General features: G+C 46.4%; 1 protein-coding gene across 1 annotated transcript; it reads left to right on the forward strand.

The window, feature by feature from the left end:
* Positions 1 to 4014: 4014 nt before the first annotated feature.
* Positions 4015 to 25298, forward strand: KCNJ1 (potassium inwardly rectifying channel subfamily J member 1). Its single transcript, XM_083714736.1, has 2 exons — positions 4015 to 4076; positions 24008 to 25298. Exon 2 carries the CDS (start codon positions 24022 to 24024, stop codon positions 25138 to 25140), a length of 1119 nt encoding a protein of 372 aa, XP_083570862.1. The 5' UTR covers positions 4015 to 4076; positions 24008 to 24021; the 3' UTR covers positions 25141 to 25298.
* The last annotated feature ends 1271 nt before the right edge of the window (positions 25299 to 26569 follow it).

Genomic DNA, 26569 nt, shown 5'->3' on the forward strand with positions numbered 1-26569 from the left:
GCCACATGAAGATGGAGCAAGCTTGTTTTCTGCTCCTCTAGAGGATAGGACTCAAACCAATGGATTCAAAAGATAAGAAAGGATATTCCAGCTAAACATTAAGAACTTTCTGACAATAAGCTGTTTGACAGTGGAATGGACTCCCATTGAATGTGAGGGACTCTCCTTCATGGGAAGTTTTTAAGCAGAGGTTGGATGGCCATCCATTAGCTCTTGTTTATCTGTGATTCCTGCATTTCAGGGGGTTGGACTAAATGACCCTTGGGGATCCCTTCCAACCCTACAATTCAATTCTATTCTATTCTATTCTATTCTATTCTATTCTATTCTATTCTATTCTATTCTATTCTATTCTATTCTATTCTATTCTGTTCTGTTCTGTTCTGTTCTATTCTATGAAATCTCTGGATCACATACACATATTCAAAGGCACAGTTGTCTGGAGCATCTTCTTTCTGGCATCATTTGTTGGTCAAGCCAATAAAAACAGAGGTATTCAAAGGTATACAAATGAAAAGTTGCATCCCTCTCGTTTCCTGGCAGCATGCACACATAAGAAAAAGTATTGATGCATGTCATTAGGGCTGCAGGCAGCTGCCTGTGATGATCCAGAATATATATTTTTGCCTGTGTGCCGACGACAACTCCCTGCCCCAAGGGGCTTGTAATCTAAAGCACACACAGGAAAGGAACATGAGAAAGAGGGAAATAGAGGCATGAACAGCCAGGGGAAGGATGCTGTGTGATAATTGGCGATGCCAGCAGAGGTCACTAAAGAATCACATGGCCATGGCATTGTCCCACAAATCTGAACGTGTTCCATGTGGTCCAAAAGGCACTCAAAAAGTCTCCAACACACTTTTCTCAAATAGAAATGTGCCCTGTAAAGCAATATACAGAAGACCTCAAACCCAATTTTTGCTCGATCTTTTCCAGAATGAGAGAGGTCCACATTGGTGTTTCTTTTGCCCTGTCATTGCAACAGAGAGTAGTAACATCTGGGTTGCACTGAGCTGGCACTGTTGCGTTTATTTGTGAACAAAGGAGGACATTCGCTGCAAGAGCTTCCAATGTTTCAAGTCCAAAATGTCTCCAAAAATCAACAAACAACCATGTCCCCCTTTTCAGACCATCTCTGCAAAAGAGCTCAGAGTAGGGAGGGAGGAATTATAAATTGTTTCATTCCAAGAAAGGTGATTGAGGTCAATGTTTTGGGAAAGACGTTTGCTCCATGTAACATGAACATCTTTGAAAATGAAAGACTGTAGCTGAGTAGTAGAGCATCTGCTTTGCATACAGAGGATCCCAAATTCAATCCCCCGGCAGCATCTTCAGACAGAACTGGGAAGGACCCCTCTCTGAACTCCATTGCCAGCCAGTGTAGGCACACTAAGCTTGATGGATCCATGATCCAGGGCGTTGCATTCTGGGAAAATTAAGATGGTGGGCAGCCAGAGCGAACGGAAGCTGGGCTTGGTTCAGAAGCATCAGCACTGCCTCCCACAGGCATCTGGTTTGGCCACTGTGAGAAGAGGAGGCTGGACTAGATGGGCCATTGGCTTGGTCCTGCAAAGATCTTCTGATGTTCATGTGCCCACTGCTCAAACCCTGCCTGAGAAATCTGGAGATGGGATTTGACTGTGGCCAATAGGCAAATGTGGCTCCCTGTCAGCTTGAAATACGTGGTTAGATGCAGATGCATCTGCATAGTGTTGCAAGATGTATTTATAGCAGCTCAATTTGGGAGCTGAGAAGACTTTGCTGAGCTAGGAACATGATGGAGGGAGGTCACAAGCCCATGCAGTCCTGAGCACTGCGGTAGAACCTCTCACAGACACCCGCAAATGAACGCCAAGCTTCTGTGAAGCTTTTCGATATTCCAATGAAAACAAACAGGAAGTGTGAAGGTGATTTGCTTGGCATTGTAATTGGCATGAGACCCATAGCTCTGTGGCAGGATGCAGTTCACGGGAGAAGAGGTACACCTGTATTCTACTTCTTTAATCTCTCTATTTTATTGCCCTACTATTATGTTGAGATTCACTTCATTTTAGTTGTTGTGGGTTTTTTTTATTAAAAAAATGTTGTTCTATTACTTGTGATTGCAGTGGATCAATGAGAGCCAGTGTGGTGTAGTGGTTAAGAGCGGTAGACTCGTAATCTGGTGAACCGGGTTCGCTTCCCCGCTCTTCCACATGCAGCTGCTGGGTGACCTTGGGCCAGTCACACTTCTCTGAAGTCTCTTCAGCCTCACTCACCTCACAGAGTGTTTGTTGTGGGGGAGGAAGGGAAAGGAGAATGTTAGCCACTTTGAGACTCCTTCGGGTAGTGATAAAGCAGGATATCAAATCCAAACTCTTCTTCATCATCATCAATGGTCTTGATCACAGCCTGATCTAGGGGAGGCGTAGGAATAGTACTGCTGCCATACAAATCTGTGGTGAAGAAAAAAGAAAATAAAAGAAATGGGCACATGTTTGGGTTAAAAGTGGGTCCCGGCTTCAGAGGAGGTTGAAGACTACTGAATGCTGGGAGGTTCAGGACAGACAAAAGGAAGGACTTCTTCACATGGTGCATCATTAAACTGTGGAACTCACTTCCGCAGGGGTGGTGGTGGCCAGCAGCTTGGATGGCTGTGAAAGAGGATTGGACAAATTTATGGAGGGGAAGAAGGCTATTGATTAGCCATGGTGGCCGGTTTCACCTCTGATGTCAGGATGCTTCTGAATACCAATTTATGAGAATTGCAAGTGGGAAGACGGCAGCTCTTCCACTCAGGTCCTGCTTTGTGGCTTCCCATTGTTGGCCCCTGTAAAAACAGGATGCTGGACTTGGTGGGTCTTTAGCTTGATCTAACAGGCTCTTCTTAGGTAGCATTTACTCCTGACTATGGGAATAGTCACAAATTCTCTCTCTCTCTCTTTTAAGTAAGGCTGGATATGAATGGCTGGGTGACTTAAAAGTGCCAGATTCACACAACCGATCCATCTGTGGGTTATATGCATACAGAAGAAGAGACTATAAGCTTAGCTGTGATTCCTGCACTGCAGAGAGTTGGACTAGATGGCTCTTTGGGTCCCTTCCAATTCTACAATTTGATGATTCCATAACTAAAAAAAAACTTCTTCACATGGTGCATCATTAAACTGTGGAACTTACTTCCACAGGAGAACCATCAGAACTGGGGGGGGGGGGGAGGAGAAAATTGAAAACAATACATCCTTTCAAAGAATGCAACAGGAACCGATACTTAAAAGATGAAAAAGGCAGACAAAACTTCCAGCAGCTAACAAATTTCAAGCTTAGAAGAAAGAAACAGAGGGTCACAGATTAAAAGTTAGCTAGATTTTAATTTTTTTAAAAAATTAAACGTCTTTTCCAATCATCTAAAGAGGTAACTTTGTGAATCTCCACCAGCAGGGAGTTCTACAATATTGATGCTGCCAGTGAGAGGGACCAATCTCTTGCAGCTGCCCATTTGTTCTCACATATGGATGGCACCAAGATCTGGGCATCCAAGGGCTGTGTTGGTGGCTAGCATGTCCTTATGAAGTAGCCACTTTCTGGAGAAACCTGGACCTGGGCAGTTTTAGTACTTTAAAGAGAAGGTCTCTCTCTGCCTCTCCCTTGGCAGATGAGTTGATGTTGAAAGAGTTTCTTGAAAGCAGAATACTTGAAAACCACCATGGTGAGGGCAGTTTCATGCTGGGGGAAGCCACATTCAATTTCTGGGCCATCATTCTGTACTCAGGTGTGTTTTTTGCCAGTGCCGCTTTGGAAGTTCGACACCTTTGCTGCATCTAAGCCCTTTGAAGCAGCCACTCCTCTCTCTCCTTCCAGCGGGGTTATAAAGTAAGCCACACTCCTAATTGTGCCATTGCATATAGATGAGCTGGCAACCAGTTTAAGCTCACACATTGATTCATAAATGCCAAAGAAAGTCCCAAGCTGCTTGGCAGAAAATTCAAGAGCTAGTGGAACACAACAGCCTAGGAAGCCGCAGCTTTACAGGGACTGAAGAAAAGATCAACAGGGAAAGGCTGGGACATCCCTCACCTTACTGTTTAGCAAATAAGGTAAGAGAAGCAATCATATGCTGAATTTCTGGTCGAAATTAGTCTCAGGTAACAGGGCAAGCCATTTCCAGGGGTGCAGTTAATTGCACTGTATATTCTACAGCAGCAAGCTTGTGCTCTCCAGATATTTTGGAGGACCAACAGGTCCAATTGTCAGAGGCAGCGAGCGTTGCAATTCTAAGCACCTGAAAGGCTGGGGAAAGGCTGCTCTATAGTTTGACTGGCACCTTCCTGCAATGTTTAAAAGTCTTTTCTGATCAGGACCTGTCAAATGGAGAGATGGGTAGACAGCAAGGGAGGGTGTGTGTGTGTAGCAGATCAAGTCTTGGGTTCAGATCTGCTTTTGAAGCCCTATCAGCAGGCACAGATTGGAAGCACAGCAGCAGGCAAAGGGTTAAAGTCCCCTTAGCCTCCATGCCAGGGACCCAATCCACGTTGTCTAGCCAAAATTACATCCACTTGCTTGCAGGGATGGCGCTGTAACAAGTTTGTCCCTCGGGGACATCTGTATCCGGTCCTTGTCCTCCTCCTCTTGATCCAAAGGCTCAGTGAGTGGGCTGAGCTCAAGCAGAGTGAAGAGGTCCTGTACTTCATGGTGTCTGATGGCTGAGATACAATGTTGCTTCTCTGATGCACAATTAACCCGGATGCAAAATCACATCTGCATGGAACATTCCTCAGATAAAAATAGAGACATTTCCCACTCCTTGACAACTGCCCCTCCTCAACCCCCTCCCTTTTTGTCCCCCCACTGCCCCACAGAACATTTCCACCACCACTACACCAATGGGACACAACACACACACTCTCCACTGTCCTGAGAAAAAACAACCCTTATTTCCAATTTTATTTTATTCTTTGGTAGATTTCCAAAAAGAAACGCACACGCCAGTAAATAATTTTTAGAAATGGGCAAGATTAGATGCAGACACACAAAGCTTGCGCTCTGCTCTGCTTCCCCTTTCTTCCCGCCCAGGGCAGCCCTGCCCTCTGCCTGCCCCTCAGAGCTGGTGCGTCATGCGAGGCTCAATGGGGACAGCCTCTCCTCTTCCTCAACTGCTCTCCAGCAGCCGCTAAGAGCTGGCCAAGGGAGGAGGCTGGAAGCAGTGGCCATGGAGAGGCCATGGAGAGGCAACTGTTGCTCCTCGCAGCTGTTGCTCAAGACAAGTGCTGGGTCATTCGCAGCAGCACTGGTGGGGGAAATTGGAACATTCCAGGGTCACATCAGAAGCTGGGATGGCTTTTGTAACTCAGGGCTGTCCATGGAAAATAGGAAGGGTATGGAACGTCAACTTGGAGGGTATGGATAGCCAACTTGGAGGATATGGAAAGCCAACTTGGAGGGTATGGAAAGCCAACCTGAGTTGAAAGGTTCCAATGCTCAGATCAACCAAGATCACAACATAGTCTTCCTTGTAGGGTGAACTTATTCGTTTGCACAGCTTCTTCTGTAGGGTCTTGTGTGTACCACACAGACTACCTGGTGATACTTCTGGACCTCACATCCTTTGCAGGCAGGAGAGTGATGGCTGCGAAACTTTCCAAAAGCAGCTGCGTCAGTATTAAAATCAGGCCAAATGGCTGCATACAATCTGGGACACTGGAAAAGAACCTGTATCTCCCACCACCTCTAATTCCAGCAGATGTCACACAGGCAAGCTCAGACGGTGATCTCTTTTCTTCAAGGTCTTAAGGTCTGAGCTGCAGAGCTTTTGTAGTTTTGGAACGGGAAGTTAATTTGTTGCAATGGAAATCTCATGAGATTTATTAACATGAGAGGGTTTATAAAATAGGGCAGACAGCTCTCTTCTGTTAAAAAAGATAGTGCCCTCTATAAATCAGTGGGCTACAGCTGCCATCATCCCTGACCACTGACTAGGGAGGGTATCATTTTGGCTGCTCCTGTTGTCCTGGGTCAAAGAACTGGTCCATGAATCCCAGTATTTCTCTGAGTAACAGTAATCCTTTGAGGTTTCAGGGAAGGGTCTATCCCAACCCTGCTATCCCGGTCCTCTTTTTACTAGACATGGCAGGAAGTTAACTTGGGGCTTCCTGAATGCAAAGCGTGTGCTCAGTCACCAAGCTGTGATGTGAAAAAAGGGAGCCGAGTGTTGCTTTTCCAGAAAGCAGCAGTCAAAAACCAGCTGCGCAATGATACCTATCGTACATATAATTGCAAACACATATTCATAACATTCATACTTTTAGGTGAATTTCTTTAAATATGGAGTGTATGTCTTTTAAAAAATGCTCCAAAGTATGCTTTAGTATGCAGCTTTAGGGACGTGGGTGGTGCTGTGGCCTAAACCACTGAGCCTTGGGCTTGCCAATCGGAAGGTTGGTGGTTCGAATCCCCGCAACAGGGTGAGCTCCCGTTGCTCGGTCCCTGCTCCTGCCAATCTAGAAGTTCGAAAGCACATCAAAGTGCAAGTAGATAAATAGGTATCAGGCGGGAAGGTAAATGCCGTTTTCGTGCACTGCTCTGGTTCACCAGAAGCAGCTTAGTCATGCTGGCCACATGATCCGGAAGCTGTATGCCAGCTGCCTCGGCCAGTAAAGTGAGATGAGCGCCGCAACCCCAGAGTCGTCCATGACTGGACCTAATGGGCAGGGGCCCCTTTACCTTTACCTATGCTTTAGTAACCTTTTGGTGAACAACAGGGGCACCAACTATAGGTACATCAAGTGGCCGCACCCCCTCAATGTGGGGGTCAATGTGCCTCTGGTGAACAAAGTTATGCTAGAAACTTGGACAACCTCACGGATATTGGGCTGCATCCAGACTGACCATGAGTGGAGTTGTATTCATGAGATGCTGCCATGGATGGAAGAGAGGAAGACAGTTTTCACCAGTTCTTCCTTCCCTCTCACTCCCTAGAAAATGCCTCTAAAGCACAATGGGAAGTAGTTTGGGGGAGGTTATGCACCCCATTGTTTCAATTTTCTAATGGAGCATTTTAAGTTAATTGTACACAATCAACCCCCCCCCTCCACCAATGGAATTTAGCCCAGCTCTTTCCAAACACTTTAGAGGGCAAAGGGGTTGTCAATGGAGAGACGGTCAATGGAGCTCTATGGGTAGATTTGACCAGATGCATTAAAATGGCAAACAAACAGCAAAGGCTCTTAGTGCATCGTGTGGCAAAGTTATTAATGGCTGTGTCTGCAATCACAAATGCAAAGTAGCTTTTTGCATCTCATTTGCTTACGCGCCTCTTCACATCAGCGACCCATGTAATGGGTCACTAAATCACTCAACATAGCTTGAAAACGGGCAAAGTTTTGCAAATCAATTATACTTGGGGAAGAAATTAGAAATACAAAACAGGGTGTTGTTTTAATTCATGAAGCTAAAGAACAAGAATGAATGCAATAGGTAGAGAAGTTTAAGACAAGCTTCCTTTCATAGAGTCCACCATGGTTTGCAAAGAGAACTTTGGCTTATGTCCCCCAAGCTCTTCAGAAATACTTGGACTGAACTTGGACTGGAATGTACAGTATTGGGCATCAGATATTGCTGTCAGAGACACACCCTTCCTCCATTTCATCATAGCACAGAAGTGGATGGTTTAAACAATCCCACATTTATTTTGCACCTCTGTGATCACAAACCAACTGAGGGAACCAACTGGTATGACAGGGGGAATATCAAAATAAAAATAAAATAAATAAAAAATTGTCCAGCAACATCTTATAAACCATCTAAGTTTGTTCTGGTATAAGCTTTCGTGTGTGTGCACACTTCTTCAGATTCTTCAGGGGAATATCACTTTGAGTTGGGGGTGGCGAGAGAAACAGCCATTGATTATTTATTTAAGCAGCACCATCACTATGCACAGTGTTCTATGTAGTGCAAGACTACAGTCCCTACCCCTCAGAACTTACAATTCAAAATGCAACATAGAGGAAGCAACAGAGGAAGGGGAGTGAGAGGCAGCAGGTCAGCGGGAATGCAGCCTGTGGTTGCCTGCCTCCATTTTGTGGGCTTAGGCCTTGTTATAGGCTGAGACACAGCAGGGCAGGGGATGTGGGAACTGGGCTTTGTGGAGCTAAAGTGTCTCCGAAAAGGTAGGTTTTGAGGAGAGATTTGGAGAGAGAGGGAATCCTGCCAGTGCTCTGAAAAGGATGGGAGGTTGTAGCAGTCCTCAGCCATTCCCTGGGAGTTCCCTGGGAAGGGAGGTTGATTATTAAACAGCTCTGGATAAACGTAGTTCTAGCTGGGGTGTAGGGACGTGGGTTAAACCACAGAGCCTAGGACTTGCCGATCAGAAGGTTGGTGGCTCGAATCCCCGTGACGTGGTGAGCTCCCGTTGCTCGGTCCCTGCTCCTGCCAACTTAGCAGCTCGAAAGTACGTCAAAGTGCAAGTAGATAAATAGGTACCGCTCCAGCGGGAAGGTAAATGGCTTTTCCGTGCACTGCTCTGGATCACCAGAAGTGGCTTAGTCATGCTGGCCACATGACCCAGAAGCTGTACGCCGGCTCCCTCAGCCAATAAAGCGAGATGAGCACCGCCACCCCAGAGTCAGTCATGACTGGACCTAATGGTCAGGGGTCCATTTACCTTTACCTTTAGCTGGGGTGTAGAGGGTCTCCTATCAATTCTCACCACCCTTCACAAACTAAATTTCCTAGGATTCTTTAGCGGAAGCCACAACTGTTTAAAGTGGGATGATACTGCTTGAAATGTAGAGTGAAGGGGGGGGGCAATGTTGTGGCACCATCCATTGTCAACACCCTCATGGCTTCTTTGCACGCCACCTTTCCGTAGTGAAAACAAATGTTCAAGGTGCCTTACAAGATGAAAAGTTACATAATGACAGAAGTAGCCCTAAGCAATGAATGAAAAACATATCAAAATGTAGACAACAAAATTAAGCAATTCCCCACTAAACTCGCAATAAGATCCAAAAATATGCAGAACCCCCCCCCAAAAAAAAAACCCCTTGATATCAACGACCACAAAATTAACATCTCCAAAATTAAATCTTGGCCCTAGCAGAAACCCCTGGGCAATACCCTACCCTGCATTTCCCAGTCCTTTCCCTTAGCACATAAGGTCTGATCTCTTGTGGAAGCAGGTTTGGCACGCAAGAGCACCACGTCAGCATTAACTGCGCAACCTGAATTTTCCTGGATGTGATTGGATAGCGACTGCCTGGGAGTGCCCCAGGACATCACTTTTTCCTCCGAAAAGGTGCAGTTCCCACAAAGGGAGAGCAGCAGGTCATCTTTGCCAAGTAGGAGGAGATGCACGGAGAGCTTCAGCGACAAGTGCTTGGCTGACGAGCTCCCCATTTGCATGGCAGAATATAGACTCATGAATTTACATGGCCGATGGGTGGAAAAGTACAGGAACGTCAAGGAGAAAACTCGATGTTTCCTCCATTGCTCTGGTGGCTCCGAGATCTCTGCCTTCTCTTCCAGCAGTCAGCTGGTGGGGAGTGAAGAAGAGAAAGCTTCAGTTGCAGAGTCTGATATCGTAGCCACACAAGCATCAGGCTTCATGCAAGACCAATGCAATCGTGCTGGAATCCTAAAGTCAATTCAGATTGTTGGAAGCAATCCACAGTGGGGGCAGCAATTCTTGTGAATTCCAGTTCCACAGGAAGAGAGAGTTGCTCTTGTGCTCAGGTCCTGCTTGTCGGTTTCCTATAAAGGGAATGCGGTTGGCCATTGTGAGAACAGGGTGCTGGACTGGATCGGCCATTGGCCCAATCCAGCAGGATTTCCTGATGTTCTTAGATATGAGCCGATGTCCTTTCCTGATGCATGAACAAGGCTTGAATCCTAAGATAATAAATGCCCCCTTTTGCACTATGCAGTGGCACCTTGTTTCTCAAATTTAATCCACTCCAGAAGTCCATTCAACTTCTGAAATGTTCAAAAACCAAGGCGCAGCTTCCGATTGGCACAGGCGCCCCGGAAACAATAGCCAACAGCCACTTCAGACGTTTGGCTTCCGAAAACCATTTGAAATCCAGAACACTTACCAGAACGTTTTCGTTGTTCGGGAGCTGACATGCTTGAGTACCAAAGCGTTCAAGAACCAAGGTTCCCCTGTACCTGTAAAGCAGCACTGCACTATTCTGAATGGCTGTGGCTTCCTTCAAGGAATCCTGGGAAGCCTGGTTTGTCAAGGGTGCTGAGAGTTGCTAGGAGATTGCTGTTCCCCCTTACAGAGCTACAATTCCCAGTGTTTTCTAGAGAAAGGGATTGAAAGTTAAACCACTCTGGGAATTTCTGGTCCAAGAGAGGACTAGGGGATCTGCTAACATCAAACTGCATTTTCAAGAATTCCTTGGAGGAAGCCACAGCTGTTTAAATTGGTATGGTGCTGCTTTAAATGTATATTGTGGATGAGGCCCACCTTAAGGAGCTTAGCTGAATGATCTTTCCCCACTCTGCAGCAACTTCTGAGTCTGTAAACCTAAAGCATCTCTGAAAGAGCCTCTCCCCAGGGCTGCCTCTGCAGGTAAATAGGTAAAGGGACCCCTGACCGTTAGGTCCAGTCGTGACCAACTCTGGCGTTGCGGTGCTCATATCGCTTTATTGGCCGAGGGAGCCAGCATACAGCTTCTGGGTCATGTGGCCAGCATGACTAAGCCGCTTCTGGCGAACCAGAGCAGCGCACGGAAACGCCATTTACCTTCCTGCCGGAGCGGTACCTATTTATCTACTTGCACTTTGACGTGCTTTCGAACTGCTAGGTTGGCAGGAGCAGGGACTGAGCAACGGGAGCTCACCCCGTCACGGGGATTCGAACCACCAACCTTCTGATCGGCAAGTCCTAGGCTCTGTGGTTTAACCCACAGCGCCACCCACGTCCCTTTTGCCTCTGCAGGTGGGAACAGCTAATTGCCACTTTTTGTGACCAGGCTTGTCGTTCCAATAATGGCTCTTGCGCCCCTGATTCTGAACTGTGAAAATTGGCTGATTGGCATCAGCAGTGGCAGCCCAGCTCCATTCCAACAAGGCAGGAGCTGGAGCAAATGTTCCCCCCAGCGGTTAGATAACAGTGGCTACAGCTCCTGTCTTCAAGGAATGGTGCCCAGCTCCAATGGCAACCTGACACCAGCTTCCCACCCCATGGCTCCAGCCTCGGTGAGGGAGCATGTTGTGGGGTGTGGGTGGGGTTGCTGGTTGCGTCCCCTAAAGAAAATGTGCCCGGAGTCATAGCCCCCAGCCCCCCCTGGCATGTTACATCACTGGGAGCATGACACCCTCTCCACTCCTGATTTTATTTATTTAACAGAATTGATATGGTGCTTAATGAAAAAGGTAAACCTAAGCAGGTTGATTCAAATGGTATGCAAAATTAATTGAAAAGAGCAGCAAAACATATTTTGAAAATAGTAGCCATGATGAAAATGACTGAACGATATATATGAAATTGTTGTTGTTGATTCTTCTTAGTCGTGTTCGACTCTCTGTGACCCCATGAACAAGAGCATGCCTTGGAAACTCTCACTTTCTTCTCAAAGCTTCTCCTTTTTTTCTTGGCAAAATACTGGAGTGGACAGTCAGTTCCTTCTCCAGGTGGATCACATTTAGTCTAAACTCTTGGGTATGACCTGTCCGTCTTGGGTGGCCCTGCAAGGCATAGCTCAAAGCTTCTTGGAGTCATTCAAGCCCCTTTGCCATGACAAGGCAGTGATCCATGAAGGGGATATATGAAATAAACTGATTTTTTAAAAAATAAATGCATGTAATTTATCCATACTTAACATGTATGGATAAAAGGTAAAGGGACCTCTGACTATTAGGTCCAGTCGTGACCGACTCTGGGGTTGCATGCTCATCTCGCTCTATAGGCCAAGGGAGCCGGCGTTTGTCCGCAGACAGCTTCCAGGTCATGTGGCCAGCATGACTAAGCCACTTCTGACGAACCAGAGCAGCACACAGAAACGCTGTTTACCTTCCCACTGGAGCGGTACCTATTTATCTACTTGCACTCTGCAGGTAAATAGGTAAAGGGACCCCTGACCGTTAGGTCCAGTCGTGACCAACTCTGGCGTTGCGGTGCTCATATTGCTTTATTGGCCGAGGGAGCCAGCATACAGCTTCTGGGTCATGTGGCCAGCATGACTAAGCCGCTTCTGGCGAACCAGAGCAGCACACAGAAACTCCGTTTACCTTCCCTATTTATCTACTTGCACTTTGTGCTTTTGAACTGCTAGGTTGGCAGGAGCTGAGACCGAACAATGGGAGCTCACCCCGTTGCGGGGATTCGAACTGCCAACCTTCTGATCGGCAAGTCCTAGGCTCTGTGGTTTAACCCACAGCGCCACCCACGTCCCAGCATGTATGGATAGGCTTGCCTAAATAAAAAGGTTTTCTGCTGGCATTGGAAGCAATACAACAGAGGCATCTGCCTAATATCAATAGGCAGTGAGTTCCAGAGAATAGGGGCTGCCCATAGAAAAGACTGATTTCTCTCAAGTATGGAGCGAATGATATTTGGCACTTTTAAGGTCAAAGCTGCTGAGTGTGCATGTAAGGGATAAGGTGATCCTTTGGGCAAACTGATCCCAAGCTGCTGATCCCAAGAGGAAGAGCGAAGAGGGTGCAATATTGCCCACCGCTGTCTTGTTGAGGGGTGGGAATTGCCTGCAAGGGGGGGGGGGCACTTGACTTCTCTGCTATAGCCTATGCATCATAAAGAAGTCTTGGACCTGTTACCCTGGTAGAGCTGCTGCCCTCTTGTGAATCATCCGTTTCTGCTTCTGGTACAGTTGGCTTTGAGGAGAGCGTGTTTGGTTCTATGGAAATAATAGTTAATAGTTCACTCTAAGATTCTATGGGGGTGATGTGGGGGGAGCGAGGCAAGTGGTGGCGAGAGGCAGGAGAGTAACAATGGCTCACATGATCCCAAATCCATTGAGTCCTTTCCAGGCTTTAATCATTAACACCCCAGGCTGGGGCTGGAACACAGCGACCTCTGTCTCCTCTCCTGTGGGTCATGAATCAGGTGGTGCAACTTACTGTTCATGAAAGGAGACAACATTATGAGACTTCGGCTTCTGCCTAATAATAATAATAATAATAATAATAATAATAATTTATTATTTATACCCCATCCATCTCAATGGGTTGCCCCAACCACTAAGGGCAGCTTTCAACACACATAGAAACATAGTATAACATCAAATATTAAAAAACTTCCTATACAAAGCTGCATTCAGACGCCTTCCAAAAGTTGTACAGTGGTATCTCAGGTTACACATGCTTCAGGTTACATACGCTTCAGGTTTCAGACCCCACTAACCCAGAAATTGTGCTTCAGGTTAAGAACTTTGCTTCAGGATGAGAACAGAAATTGTGCTCCGGCAGCGCGGCGGCAGCAGGAGGCCCCATTAGCTAAAGTGGTGCTTCAGGTTAAGAAAAGTTTCAGGTTAAGAATGGACCTCCGGAACGAATTAAGTTCTTAACCCAAGGTACCACTGTATGCCTGCCAACCTAGCAGTTCGAAAGCACCCCCGGGTGCAAGTAGATAAATAGGGACCGCTTACCAGTGGGAAGGTAAACGGCATTCTGTGTGCTGCGCTGGCTCGCCAGATGCAGCTTGTCACGCTGGCCACGTGACCCGGAAGTGTCTGCGGACAGCGCTGGCTCCCGGCCTATAGAGTGAGATGAGCGCACAACCCTAGAGTCTGGCAAGACTGGCCCGTACGGGCAGGGGTACCTTTACCTTTACCACTGTATACCGAGCTCAGAGATGATGGGAGTTATAGTCCAACAAGATCTGGGGACCCGCAGGTTGAGAACCGCTGCGTAGTTATTTATCTCCTTGACGTCTGATGGGAGCATGTTCCACAGGGAGGGTGCCACTGCCAAGAAGGCCTTCTGCCTAGTTCCCTGTAGCTTCACTTCTCGCATTGAGGGAATCGCCAGAAGGCCCTCAGTGCTCCATCTCAGTGTCTGGGCTGAGCAGTGGGAATGGAGATGTTCCTTCAGGTCTATAAGGCCAAGGCCATTTAGGGCACCAACACTTTGAATTCTGCTTGGAAACATACTGAGAGCCAGAACTGAGTAGTAGTAGTAGTAGTAGTAGTAGTAGTAGTAGTAGTTAACAACAACAATTATATCCCACCTTTTTCTCCAAGGAGCTCAAGGTGGCATATATGGTTCCCCCAATCTTCAAATCTCTCTCAAAAACCTGGTTAAGCTGAGAGTAAGCGACTGGCTCAAGGTCCCCTTTAACCCAATCAGCATCCATACATGGAACAGGTAGGCCTGTCATTCCACCTCTGAGTCAGCCAAACAAGAGATGCCCCCTTACACAGAGTCAGACCAGTGACTCACCTTGCTCAGTGTTGCCTGCACTGACTGGCAGCAGCTCTCCAGGGTTTCAGGCAGGGGTCATTCCCAGCCCTCCCTCAAGATGCTAGAGATGTACCGCATGGGACCTTCTGCAGGCAAGTCAGGTGGGGCTTGGGAGAGACCTCTGCCTGTAGAGCCACTGCTGCTAGTCAGTGTAGACAATACTGAGTTTGATGGAGCTATGGTCTGACTCGCTATAAAGCAGTTTCCTGTGTTCCTGTTCTGAAACAGGAGGGGGTGCAGTGGTGCAAAAACCAAGGAAGACAGGAGGAAAAGCAACAGAGGAAAGGAGGTGCTGGTATTTGAAGCCATGTTCACATGACATGGCGTTGTGGATTAAACCACGGAGCCTAGGACTTGCTGATCAGAAGGTTGGCGGTTTGAATCCCCATGATGGGGTGAGCTCCCGTTGTTTGGTCCCAGCTCCTGCCAACCTAGCAGGTCAAAAGCACAAAGTGCAAGTAGATAAATAGGTACCGCTCCAGTGGGAAGGTAAACAGTGTTTCCGTGCGCTGCTCTGGTTCGCCAGAAGCGGCTTAGTCATGCTGGCCACATGAAACTGTATGCCAGCTCCCTTGGTCAATAAAGCGAGATGAGTGCTGCAACCCCAAAGTTGGTCACGACTGGACCTAATGGTCAGGGGTCTCTTTACCTTTACCTTTACACATGACATGAGTCACAGTCCACAGCTATTCTGCACTTTCTTGAGCAATACAGCTGTTTGGTGCATTTCCCTCAAACCAGCTTCCGTCCAATTTGAAAACATAAGTTGTGGTTCAACTGTGGTGTATCCGTTTCAAGCAGCCATTGCAGCTGCCCAGATGATGGCTTCATCGGATAGGAGTTCAGGGAGGTTGCAAGCACTGAGGAACCAAACAGGTAACGTGCACCGAGTGAAGGCATTCCTAACCCCTCCTTGAAGTGCAGTTGTTGTTGTTGTTGTTTAGTCGTTTAGTCGTGTCCGACTCTTCGTGACCCCATGGACCAGAGAACGCCAGGCACCTCTGTCCTCCACTGCCTCCCGCAGTTTGGTCAAACTCATGCTGGTAACCTCGAAAACACTATCCAACCATCTCGTCCTCTGCCGTCCCCTTCTCCTTGTGCCCTCCATCTTTCCCAACATCAGGGTCTTCTCCAGGGAGTCTTCTCTTCTCATGAGGTGGCCAAAGTACTGGAGCCTCAGCTTCACAATCTGTCCTTCCAGTGAGCACTCAGGGTTGATTTCCTTCAGTATGGAGAGGTTTGATCTTCTTGCAGTCCATGGGACTCTCAAGAGTCTCCTCCAGCACCATAATTCAAAAGCATCAATTCTTCGGCGATCAGCCTTCTTTATGGTCCAGCTCTCACTTCCATACATCACTACTGGGAAAACCATAGCTTTAACTATACGAACCTTTGTTGGCAAGGTGATGTCTCTACTTCTCAAGATGCTGTCTAGGCCTGTCATTGCCCTTCTCCCAAGAAGCAGGCGTCTTTTAATTTCGTGGCTGCTGTCACCATCTGCAGTGATCATTGAGCCCAAGAAAGTAAAATCTCTCACTACCTCCATTTCTTCCCCTTCTATTTGCCAGGAGGTGATGGGACCAGTGGCCATGATCTTCATTTTTTTGATGTTGAGCTTCAGACCATATTTTGCGCTCTCCTCTTTCACCCTCATTAAAAGGTTCTTTAATTCCTCCTCACTTTCTGCCATCAAGGTTGTGTCATCTGCATATCTGAGGTTGTTGATATTTCTTCCGGCAATCTTAATTCCGGCTAGGGATTCATCCAGCCCAGCCTTTCGCATGATGAATTCTGCATATAAGTTAAATAAGCAGGGAGACAAAATACAGCCTTGTCGTACTCCTTTCCCAATTTTGAACCAATCAGTTGTTCCATATCCAGTTCTAACTGTAGCTTCTTGTCCCACATAGAGATTTCTCAGGAGACAGATGAGGTGATCTGGCACTCCCATTTCTTTAAGAACTTGCCATAGTTTGCCGTGGTCGACACAGTCAAAAGCTTTTGCATAGTCAATGAAGCAGAAGTAGATGTCTTTCTGGAACTCTCTAGCTTTCTCCATAATCCAGCGCATGTTTGCAATTTGGTCTCTGGTTCCTCTGCCTCTTCTAAATCCAGCTTGCACTTCTGGGAGTTCTCGGTCCACATACTGCTTGAGCCTTCCTTGTAGAATTTGAAGCATAACCTTGCTAGCGTGTGAAATGAGTGCAATTGTGCGGTAGTTGGAGCATTCTTTGGCACTGCCCTTCTTTGGGATTGGGATGTAGACTGATCTTCTCCAATCCTCTGGCCACTGCTGAGTTTTCCAAACTTGCTGGCATATTGAGTGTAGCACCTTAACAGCATCATCTTTTAAAATTTTAAATAGTTCAGCTGGAATGCCATCACTTCCACTGGCCTTGTTATTTGCAGTGCTTTCTAAGGCCCATTTGACTTCACTTTCCAGGATGTCTGGCTCAAGGTCAGCAACCACACTACCTGGGGTATACGAGACATCCATTTCTTTCTGGTATAATTCCTCTGTGTATTCTTGCCACCTCTTCTTGATGTCTTCTGCTTCTGTTAGGTCCTTTCCACTTTTGTCCTTTATTGTGGAAATCTTTGTACGAAATGTTCCTTTCATATCTCCAATTTTCTTGAACAGATCTCTGGTTCTTCCCATTCTATTGCTTTCCTCTATTTCTTTGCATTGCTCGTTTAAGAAGGTCTTCTTGTCTCTCCTTGCTATTCTTTGGAAATCTGCATTCAATTTCCTGTATCTTTCACCATCTCCCTCGCATTTTGCTTGCCTTCTCTCCCCCGCTATTTGTAAGGCCTCATTGGACAGCCACTTTGCTTTCTTGCATTTCCTTTTCATTGGGATGGTTTTCGTTGCTGCCTCCTGTATAATGTTACGAGCCTCCATCCATAGTTCTTCAGGCATTCTGTCCACCAAATCTAAATCCTTAAACCTGTTCCTCACTTCCACTGTGTATTCATAAGGGATTTGACTTAGATTGTATCTTACCGGCCCAGTGGTTTTTCCTACTTTCTTCAGTTTAAGCTTGAATTTTGCTATAAGAAGCTGATGATCTGAGCCACAGTCAGCTCCAGGTCTTGTTTTTGCTGACTGTATAGAGCTTCTCCATCTTTGGCTGCAGAGAATATAATATAATCTTGAAGTGCAGAGCAATGTACAAATGTGATTTGAAATATGGAAGAGGGGAAACAACCATACCACGTTGCAAACTGCTAATGTGTCCATAGCCAAAGCCTTAGATTAGGGCATCCACAGTGCACCCCCGGTTCACGAGACCCATTTAGTTATTCATTACATCCTTGCTAATCTCCTCGAACAACTACATATTTCTGGCAGCCGACAGTGACAGTGAAATTAATTACCTAAATTGCTAGACTTGTGGGTGTGCGCATCTGTGTGACTGGGAGATGGTGGAAACTTGGAAGTCCCAGACTTCCAAGAGCTGACAAGAGAGAGAGAGAGAGACGGAGAGAAAAAGAGAGGCTAAGCATTGGAGGACTTGCATTTATACTCCCTAATAAAGAGAGCATGTCCTTATTCAGGCAGCACATAGCTGAAGTACAGTGGTACCTCTGGCTAAGAACTTAATTCGTTCTGGAGGTTCGTTCTTAACCTGAAACTGTTCTTAACCTGAGGTACCACTTTAGCTAATGCGGCCTCCCGCTGCCGCCATGCCACCGGAGCACAATTTCTGTTCTCATCCTGAGGCAAAGTTCTTAACCTGAGGTACTATTTCTGGGATAGCAGAGTCTGTAACCTGAAGCTTCTGTAACCTGAAGCATCTATAACCCAAGGTACCACTGTATAGTACTTGTTCCCACAAGAACCAGGGATGTGGATGGTTTTCTCAGAGGATTAGGCAAATTCATGGAGGAGGAGAACATCGAAAGCTCTTGGGCTCAGATTCTGCTGATGGGTTTCCCATCTGGATGGCCACTGTGAGAACAGGATGCTGGACTAGATGGGCCATTGGTCTGATCCAGCAAGTCCTTCTGATGTTCTTTACATTCATGTATTTATTTTTTACCTTTCCCTCAAGGAGCTCAAGGCCAGGCCTATGGCAACTCACTGCTACCCATTTTCTGCCACCCAGAATCCTGTGAGGAAGGTCAGGATTTGAAGAGGGAGCAGAAAAGAGAGAGTAACTGGTTCAGCACCACCCTTTTTGAGGGGAGGGGGAAAGGTGTGTCTCAGAAGCTTGAATCCACTTGACTGCTTGCTGTTTATGACATCACAACTTCAAGTCAATAGCCGTTATTACAGGAGTGGGAGACACATTGTATTTCTGGCCATAAAGAAAAGCTGCAATTGGATGCTTCCATCCCAAAAAGTAAAAGGAGAAAAATAGACAAGTGTTGTTTATCTGCATAGGGAAGGGAACTCCTTTAAAAGCCAGAATGTAAAATGAAACAAGATAAATGTTTGCAAGAAAGATTAAATAGGAACAGATTGTGTGTTCAGGGAACATTAACACTATGGAGGTAAAGAAGAAGAAGAAGGGGGGTTTAGATTTGTTCCAGGGATGGAGCTATTAAATGACAATTTAGAAATGATGAATAGATGTTTTACATCTCTAGGGAGTTTACTGATGAGAAACTGCACCAGAAAGCCAAGGGAAGCTTGTTCTCTGCATTAAAAATGGCAGACCCAGTACATTTTCTACTCTGAATCTTTCTATACTTTTAGACTGTGTATGAATCCTAGTTCACCTTTGGGAGATGCTTGCCTCATTGCTTCATTAGGAATTTTGGGTATGCCTCCTGGGATAACAGTTATTCATGCAGAGATACAACACACAGCCCCTTTTAACAGGGGAGGCCTCTCAAGTGCAGAGACTTTTTAGCTGTGGCTCCTCCAGAATGCTTACCCCAGGGAGAATGACCCTGGCTGCTATCCTTTTCCCCCCAACTAAAATGTTTTTGTTTCCCCCAGGTTTTTAAGAATTGTTTATAATGTCAGTGCTCTTAAATATGGGGGCGATTCTAATATTTTTATGGGTACCTGAGTTGTAGTCCAAAACATCTGGGGGGCTGGGAAAGATCAATGACCTGACTTGATCTTAAGATGTATCCTGACACTCCTAATCATTCTATTTATTGTGGCAAATCAGGAGATCTCACAGCAAACTGGCAGGCTCTGGCAAACAGTTTGGGAATTAGCAATCTAACTTAATACAAGTATGGAATAAGCACCTTTATCGTTAGAAGTGTTCAGGAATGAGTGGTGCTTCTGCAGACACCTCATATTCCTTCCATCAGATCAGACGCCACATTCCCTCCACTTAAAATCAACCCAGAATTCTCTTGCAAGGGCAGCAATGTTGGATGTTCTCCCTGCCCAAGCAATTAATGCACCTTGGTAAATTAGAGAAGACAAGCTCTGGTTACTCTGCAGATTTCAGCTGAACTCTCCTTAGGAGTCTTCTGCATTATACAACGTGTGTTACATAAGCTTTGTTTCAAGAGGGGACCACGATCTCTAATCGCACCGAGCTTATACCAGAATGCTGACCACAAGATGGTTTGGGGTTCCTCTTGAATCTTAGCAAACACCTTTCATGACCACCCTGCGTTATACAACGTGCATGCTTTATTTTGAGAAGAAAGGCTGAGAACAATGCTCACCCACCCGGCATATGCTGGAGTGTTAAACTCAGTCAGGGACTTATTCTGACAACTGATAGGTGCCTAGCAAGAGAGAAGCTGGATTTAGAGAAGGGAGGTCTGGATTTGGCATTGCGCATTATTTGCCGTGTTTGTAATTTCACATTTCCTCAAAGCTCCCCTGCATTAAAGCACAAACGCACACACAACTCCCTGCAAGTTTAAACTTGCACAGCAGGGACTGGGTGAGGTTAGAGTCTCTAGCTGTGCCAAGCACACTCCTGTTGGTTGGGCACCCTCTGCATAGCCAGTGCTGGGTTTTAAAGCCATGTTCACACATTACATGATCCCCAATGCAGGTGTATCTCGTGTTTTGCTATAAGACGCTCCTGGTTTGTTCCTCAAACCAGCTTTGTCTCTAGCCAATGTGTGAACACCTTTGCAGAGGGGAGAGACAAAATCGCCTGTCCATGTCCCTAATGGAAATCAATTGAAGCCTAATTGTACAATGGTAGCTCTGGTTACGAACTTAATTCGTTCTGGAGGTCTGTTCTTAACCTGAAACCGTTCTTAAGCTGAGGTACCACTTTAGCTAATGGGGCCTCCCACTGCCACTGCACCACCGGCGCACAATTTCTGTTCTCATCCTGAGGTGAAGTTCTTAACCCAAGGTACTACATCCGGGTTAATGGAGTCTGTAACCCGAAGTGTTTGTAATCCGAGGTACCACTGTATAGCAGTTGTGGTGGGAGAAACAAACTTCACTCTCTGGAGAGCTTGTTTTGAATTGCACGGACTTTTAAATTGGAGAAGCAGTCAAAAAAAGGCAATAATAATAGTTACAGTAACCGTTACCATCTATCTCGGAAAGGAGCCCAGAGTGGCAAACAGCGAAGCGGCAAAAGTGTATCATTTAAAAATAAAAGTTTAAGAGCTTCTAAAACATTTAAGAACAACCTCAAAATGGTCCACCCCACTTCAGCATCATGTTCTGCAGCAGGTAAATGGGGTTGGACTAGATGATACCTCCCACCTTACAGTTCTCTGATTCTGTGCTTCTAGCTGCAGATTGAGTAGCAGAAGTTTCGTGCATCAACAATGATAATGATTAACTACTGAATTTGTGTAATAGGGATGCGCAAAGAGCCATGATACAATTGCATGGGTTGTTCAGCTGTTTGCAATTTCGAAAGCCCAAACTCACCCTGGGCACCCACAAGTCCTTGGCTGAGCCTCCTTTCGGTCCCAGCCTATGAACAGATGGAAGCCTTTTGGCATATACAACTGTGCATTTGGCAACTCAAGCATTTTCCAATTGCAACACCCCTAGAATTGCAATACAGAAACAGTATGTTATAGGAGGGGGGTTGTTATAAAGAAAGAGTCCAAATAAGGGGCTCACAAGTTTTGAGACTTAACCCCCTCACCCCCCCCCCAAAAAAATAAAGCACGAGGAGAAATGAAAAGTCAGATGTTGGAAAAGTACCAAGAATTCTCCATTGCACAGGCATGTTTTCTTAGTGCTCCAGGCTGTGTTTTGAACATGAACACGCTAAGTAAGGGCCAGGACATGAAACGGTTGAACTGTAAAATAACCTTGCTCCTCTTCCTGTGACCACACACTTGCTTAAAGTTTAACTGGACTCCCGCTCCACCCCCACCCCCACCCGAGCAGGGGTGGAAGGTCGGGACAAAAATGGCCACAAGGCCTTTGAGAGCTGAATGGGAACATCGAAATCTGCATATCTCGGAAACGAGTACGTTAATATTCCTGCGTGCTCCCAAATAATACATTCTGTCAGTCACATGATCCAAATTCCAGAGGGGTGGCCATGTTTGTATCCTGCAGCAACAGGTGTACTAGGCTCTTGTATCACCTTGAAGACCAATGCATTTTCTCTGGCAGAATCTTCCTTGCTGCTGAGCCCTGCTGGGTCACAATAAATCAACAGGTCCAATAAGTCAATAGGTTCACTTGTTGATTGAATCAAGAGAAAGGATTTTGAGCACGCTCTGTGTGCCTTACCTGTGCCAGGATGTCTTGCTTGCCTAGGTAGAAGACTGAGAAGATGGAGATTATTCAGGTGATTAGCAAAACCTTCCCAACCTGGCATCTTCCAGCTAGTTTGAACTATAACTACAACTCCCATCATGCTGGTTTGGGCTGATGGGAGTTGTAGTCTAGAACATTGGGCAAACATCCCATTGGAGAATGCTGGGGTAGTCAATGAAAGGGACACTGCATTATTATTATTTTTAAGTTTCTATACTGCCCATCACCTAAGTTTTCTGGGTGGTTAAAAAAATTATTTCAAAAAATATAATACAACCTCTCAAAATGAGAAAGCCACACATCAAGAATAACCAACTACATAGAATACAAATCAGCATTAGCAACAATCCAAGGCCAACACAGACTTACCCAAAGAGGGAGTTAAAAGGCCTGTAAGAATACAAAGGTCTTCACCGTACTGAAAGTCCATAATGCAACTGTTATAAGAAAAACTGCTTCCTTTCCTTTTTGGGGTATTCCAGAGCCCATATAGAGTCCTTGAGGGTTCCCTATCGGTAGGAGGAAATAACAGAGGCCAACCAGAGTATATTTGAGAAACAAAGTGGCTAGTAAGGCTGATCTTTATTAAAGGAAAATAAACTGTTGCAACGGGGTCCCCAGTCACCACACGCAGGAGGGAGGAGCACCCTGAAGAATGGCGCACAAGCCCTTATATAGACTCTTGAAATTGCTCACCCTGTAGCCCAACCCCCCCCCCCCAGCCAAAAAAAAATCATACCTATATCACAGAAGGAGGCAGTCTACAGCAGAAAACCTGTCTGCCAGGATACCTGATAATGGTCACTGATTGCATTACCTGGGCATCCTGGGCATTCTTTTCTGATGTTTAATACTCAGTTCCTGAATCCATGTCACAGGCTCACCCTATTCATACACAAATACACCCTTAAGACGGGATTTGCAAGCAAAAATACAATGGGGAAAGTTCCCCTTTTGACTCACTTACTTCCGAGGAATATTTGAGGTCATTGGGAGAGTCAAAATGGCTTCAGGATTGCTCTCCCATACTATTTCAGACACATGGTTCATATATTTAGATAGGTGTGTATTTATGAATATTTATTCTATATTTGAGACCTTAAATTCTTATAACGCAATCACCAGGCAACCCTCCGTGGTGCTTGGCGTTCTACAAATTCCTCTTTCTTTCCTCGTTACATTAAGATCCACTTCGGCCTGTGGTTGGAAAGTTTGAAAACAGCCACCGAAAAAAGCACATTCATTTTGGTTGGTGGGAGTTGCGGTGGAGGAATGGGTGAAGGGTTTAAGTTTTTGCTGTGAAGTGTCACCTTGATGCAGCAGTAAGTTAAATCCTGAGGCTCTTCTGCAAAATACTCTCCTAGAAGACTGGCAGGCAGCTTCAAAATCCTGATGGCATCCAAGAGCTCTGGTTCACACATGCACATTCGTCACTCAGATCACTCTTCAGCACCAAGCAATGAATTGCATGCATGCATGAGACATGACTGATAGATTTATAAAACACACTGCAGGATTTCCATTATTGCTGCTCGCACTGCAAGCACCATCCGGCACAGTTAATTCATGCATTCGCAGCTGCCTTCATCAAATGTACACAACAATAACCAAGCAAAAAGTACTTTCCAAATCACTTTGCTGTTGTATGACCTTGCTGTGACTTTTGGCCCTGCATGAGAGTGAAGGATAAAAGTGCCTACTTAGCTGCTCTACAGGAGAGCCATGAAGCAGAACAGACTCAAATTTCCATGCCTACCTGAGCTAACTACCACTATGGAATGCTCCCTTGGGCTATTACACATTTGTTTATTCACCAATCCATTGAAATCCTTTGCAAATGGTCCAATTCCTATTTGTTTGGTTGTTGCTTTTTTTTAAAGCTGCTTGCAGTCCTAATGTTTATTCCATGTTCCTCTTTTTTAATTACTTATCCAGAGTGGCTGGTGGAGATGCTTAAATATTTCCAGAAGCATTTCACCCATCTCTGGGTGGAACACAAAAGACGAAGGTCCAGACTGGTATCGAAAGATGGAAGATGCAACATAGAGTTTGGGAATGTAGAAGAACAATCAAGATTTGTTTTCTTGGTTGACATCTGGACCACCGTCTTGGACCTCAGGTGGAGATATAAGATGACCATCTTCATCTCAGCCTTCCTAGGTAGCTGGTTCTTGTTTGGCCTTCTCTGGTACGTGGTGGCCTACATACACCAGGATCTGCCAGAGTTCAGCCCTTCGATAAATCACACTCCATGTGTTGACAACATAAATGGTTTGACGTCTGCTTTCCTCTTCTCCCTGGAGACTCAGGTCACCATTGGCTACGGTTTCAGGTGTGTTACGGAACAGTGCGCCACTGCCATTTTCCTGCTGATCATTCAGTCTATCCTAGGGGTTATCATCAACTCGTTCATGTGCGGGGCCATCTTGGCCAAGATCTCTAGGCCCAAAAAGAGGGCAAAAACCATCACCTTCAGCAAGAATGCCGTCATCAGCAAGCGTGGCGGAAAGCTGTGTCTCCTCATCCGGGTGGCCAACCTTCGAAAAAGCCTTTTGATTGGGAGCCACATCTATGGCAAGCTCTTGAAAACCACCATCACACCTGAAGGGGAGACCATCATCTTGGACCAAGTCAACATAGACTTTGTAGTCGATGCCGGAAACGAGAATCTCTTCTTCATCTCTCCCTTGACCATCTACCACATCATTGACAAGCACAGCCCCTTCTTTCACATGACGGCGGACACAATCCTTCAACATGACTTTGAGCTGGTGGTGTTTCTAGATGGGACGGTGGAATCCACCAGTGCCACCTGCCAAGTGAGGACCTCTTACATCGCCGAGGAGGTGCTGTGGGGCTATCGCTTTGCTCCCATGGTCTCCAAGACCAAAGAAGGGAAGTACAGGGTGGACTTCCATAACTTTGGCAAACCTGTGGAGGTGGAGACCCCTCACTGCGCCTTCTGCCTTTACAATGAGAAAGATGCCAGAGCCAAAGCAAAGATGGGCTATGACAACCTTGGCTTCCAAATTCAAGGAGTCGGGGAAACCAATGACACAAAAATGTAATCTTCAATCAGATGAGATGGGAATGCTGACTTCTTGATATAAACTAGGATATTGCGCCAAAGAAGCCTAAGAATATTCTGAGGACAGAAGGAAAAAGGGACTGGGTTATTTGGATACTGAGTGAGACTTTACCAGGGCAGGGGACACAGCAGCAAATCCCTGGGTGCTGCAAACTTCCTATTGTTTATAGTCACAGAACAATCTGTATATTTTTATATATTTGTGAGACTTTTATGTAAATTGGTAAATTGATATGTCCAATAAAATTTTCATTCAGATTTTTGGAATAATAGAATTGTATATTGTGACCCGGGACGCAGGTGGCGCTGTGGGCTAAAGCCTCAGCGCCTAGGACTTGCCGATCGAAAGGTCGGCGGTTCGAATCCCTGCGGCGGGGTGCGCTCCCGCTGCTCGGTCCCAGCGCCTGCCAACCTAGCAGTTCGAAAGCACCTCCGGGTGCAAGTAGATAAATAGGGACCGCTTACCAGCGGGAAGGTAAACGGCGTTTCCGTGTGCGGCTCTGGCTTGCCAGATGCAGCTTTGTCACGCTGGCCACGTGACCCGGAAGTGTCTCCGGACAGCGCTGGCCCCTGGCCTCTTGAGTGAGATGGGCGCACAACCCCAGAGTCTGTCAAGACTGGCCCGTACGGGCAGGGGTACCTTTACCTTTACCTTTATATTGTGACCCACCTTAAGACCTGTGAGGATAGGGTGGTATGCAAGTAGTAGTAGTAGTAGCATCAGTAGCAGTAGCAGTAGTAATAATAATAATAATAGAAGAGCTGGAAGCGACCCAAAGCATCATCTAGTCTAACCCTCTGCAATGCACTTTTGGGAACTTTTGGGTGGGCTTATACACAGGAATCTGCCTATGTCAGGAGTCAGGCCATTGGTCCATCTACCTTAATCTTGTCTCTACTACAGGGGCGTCTTACCCATAGAGGCTAGTGGTGCAGGGCACCAGGGTGCCAAGTTCTGGAGGGTGCCAGGGAAGAGGCGGAGGCTGGACGCGGCAACTCCTGGCATCAGCTTGCCACCCTTGCGTGCTTCCACCATGCCGTGCCGAAGCAGCGCTGCGCCCGGAGCCTCTTTCTGCCGTGGTCACCATGGCACAAATCGGCCAGCTGCTGCCCGCCTCCTCCAGCCCTGCCTTCAGCACCATCCTCCCTAAAAAAAGGTGGACAACTCTGGGAAACGGGCCGGGGGGGTGCCGGAGGGAGTTTTGCACCACAGCACGGGATATGCTTAAGACGGCACTGCTACACTAGTAGTCTTTCCGACTACAGATGGACTGTGTCCATTGACAACCACAGCTCCTATTCTTCCTCAGCACTGGCCAGGCTGGTTTGGGCTGATGGAAGTTGCCCAACAACATGCAGCATGTCCCAGGTTGGGACAGGCTGAGCTACCCTGACTGGAAATGGTTCTT

Source organism: Podarcis gaigeae (genome assembly GCF_964106915.1).
Source record: "Podarcis gaigeae genome assembly, chromosome: 15".
NCBI lineage: Eukaryota > Metazoa > Chordata > Lepidosauria > Squamata > Lacertidae > Podarcis > Podarcis gaigeae.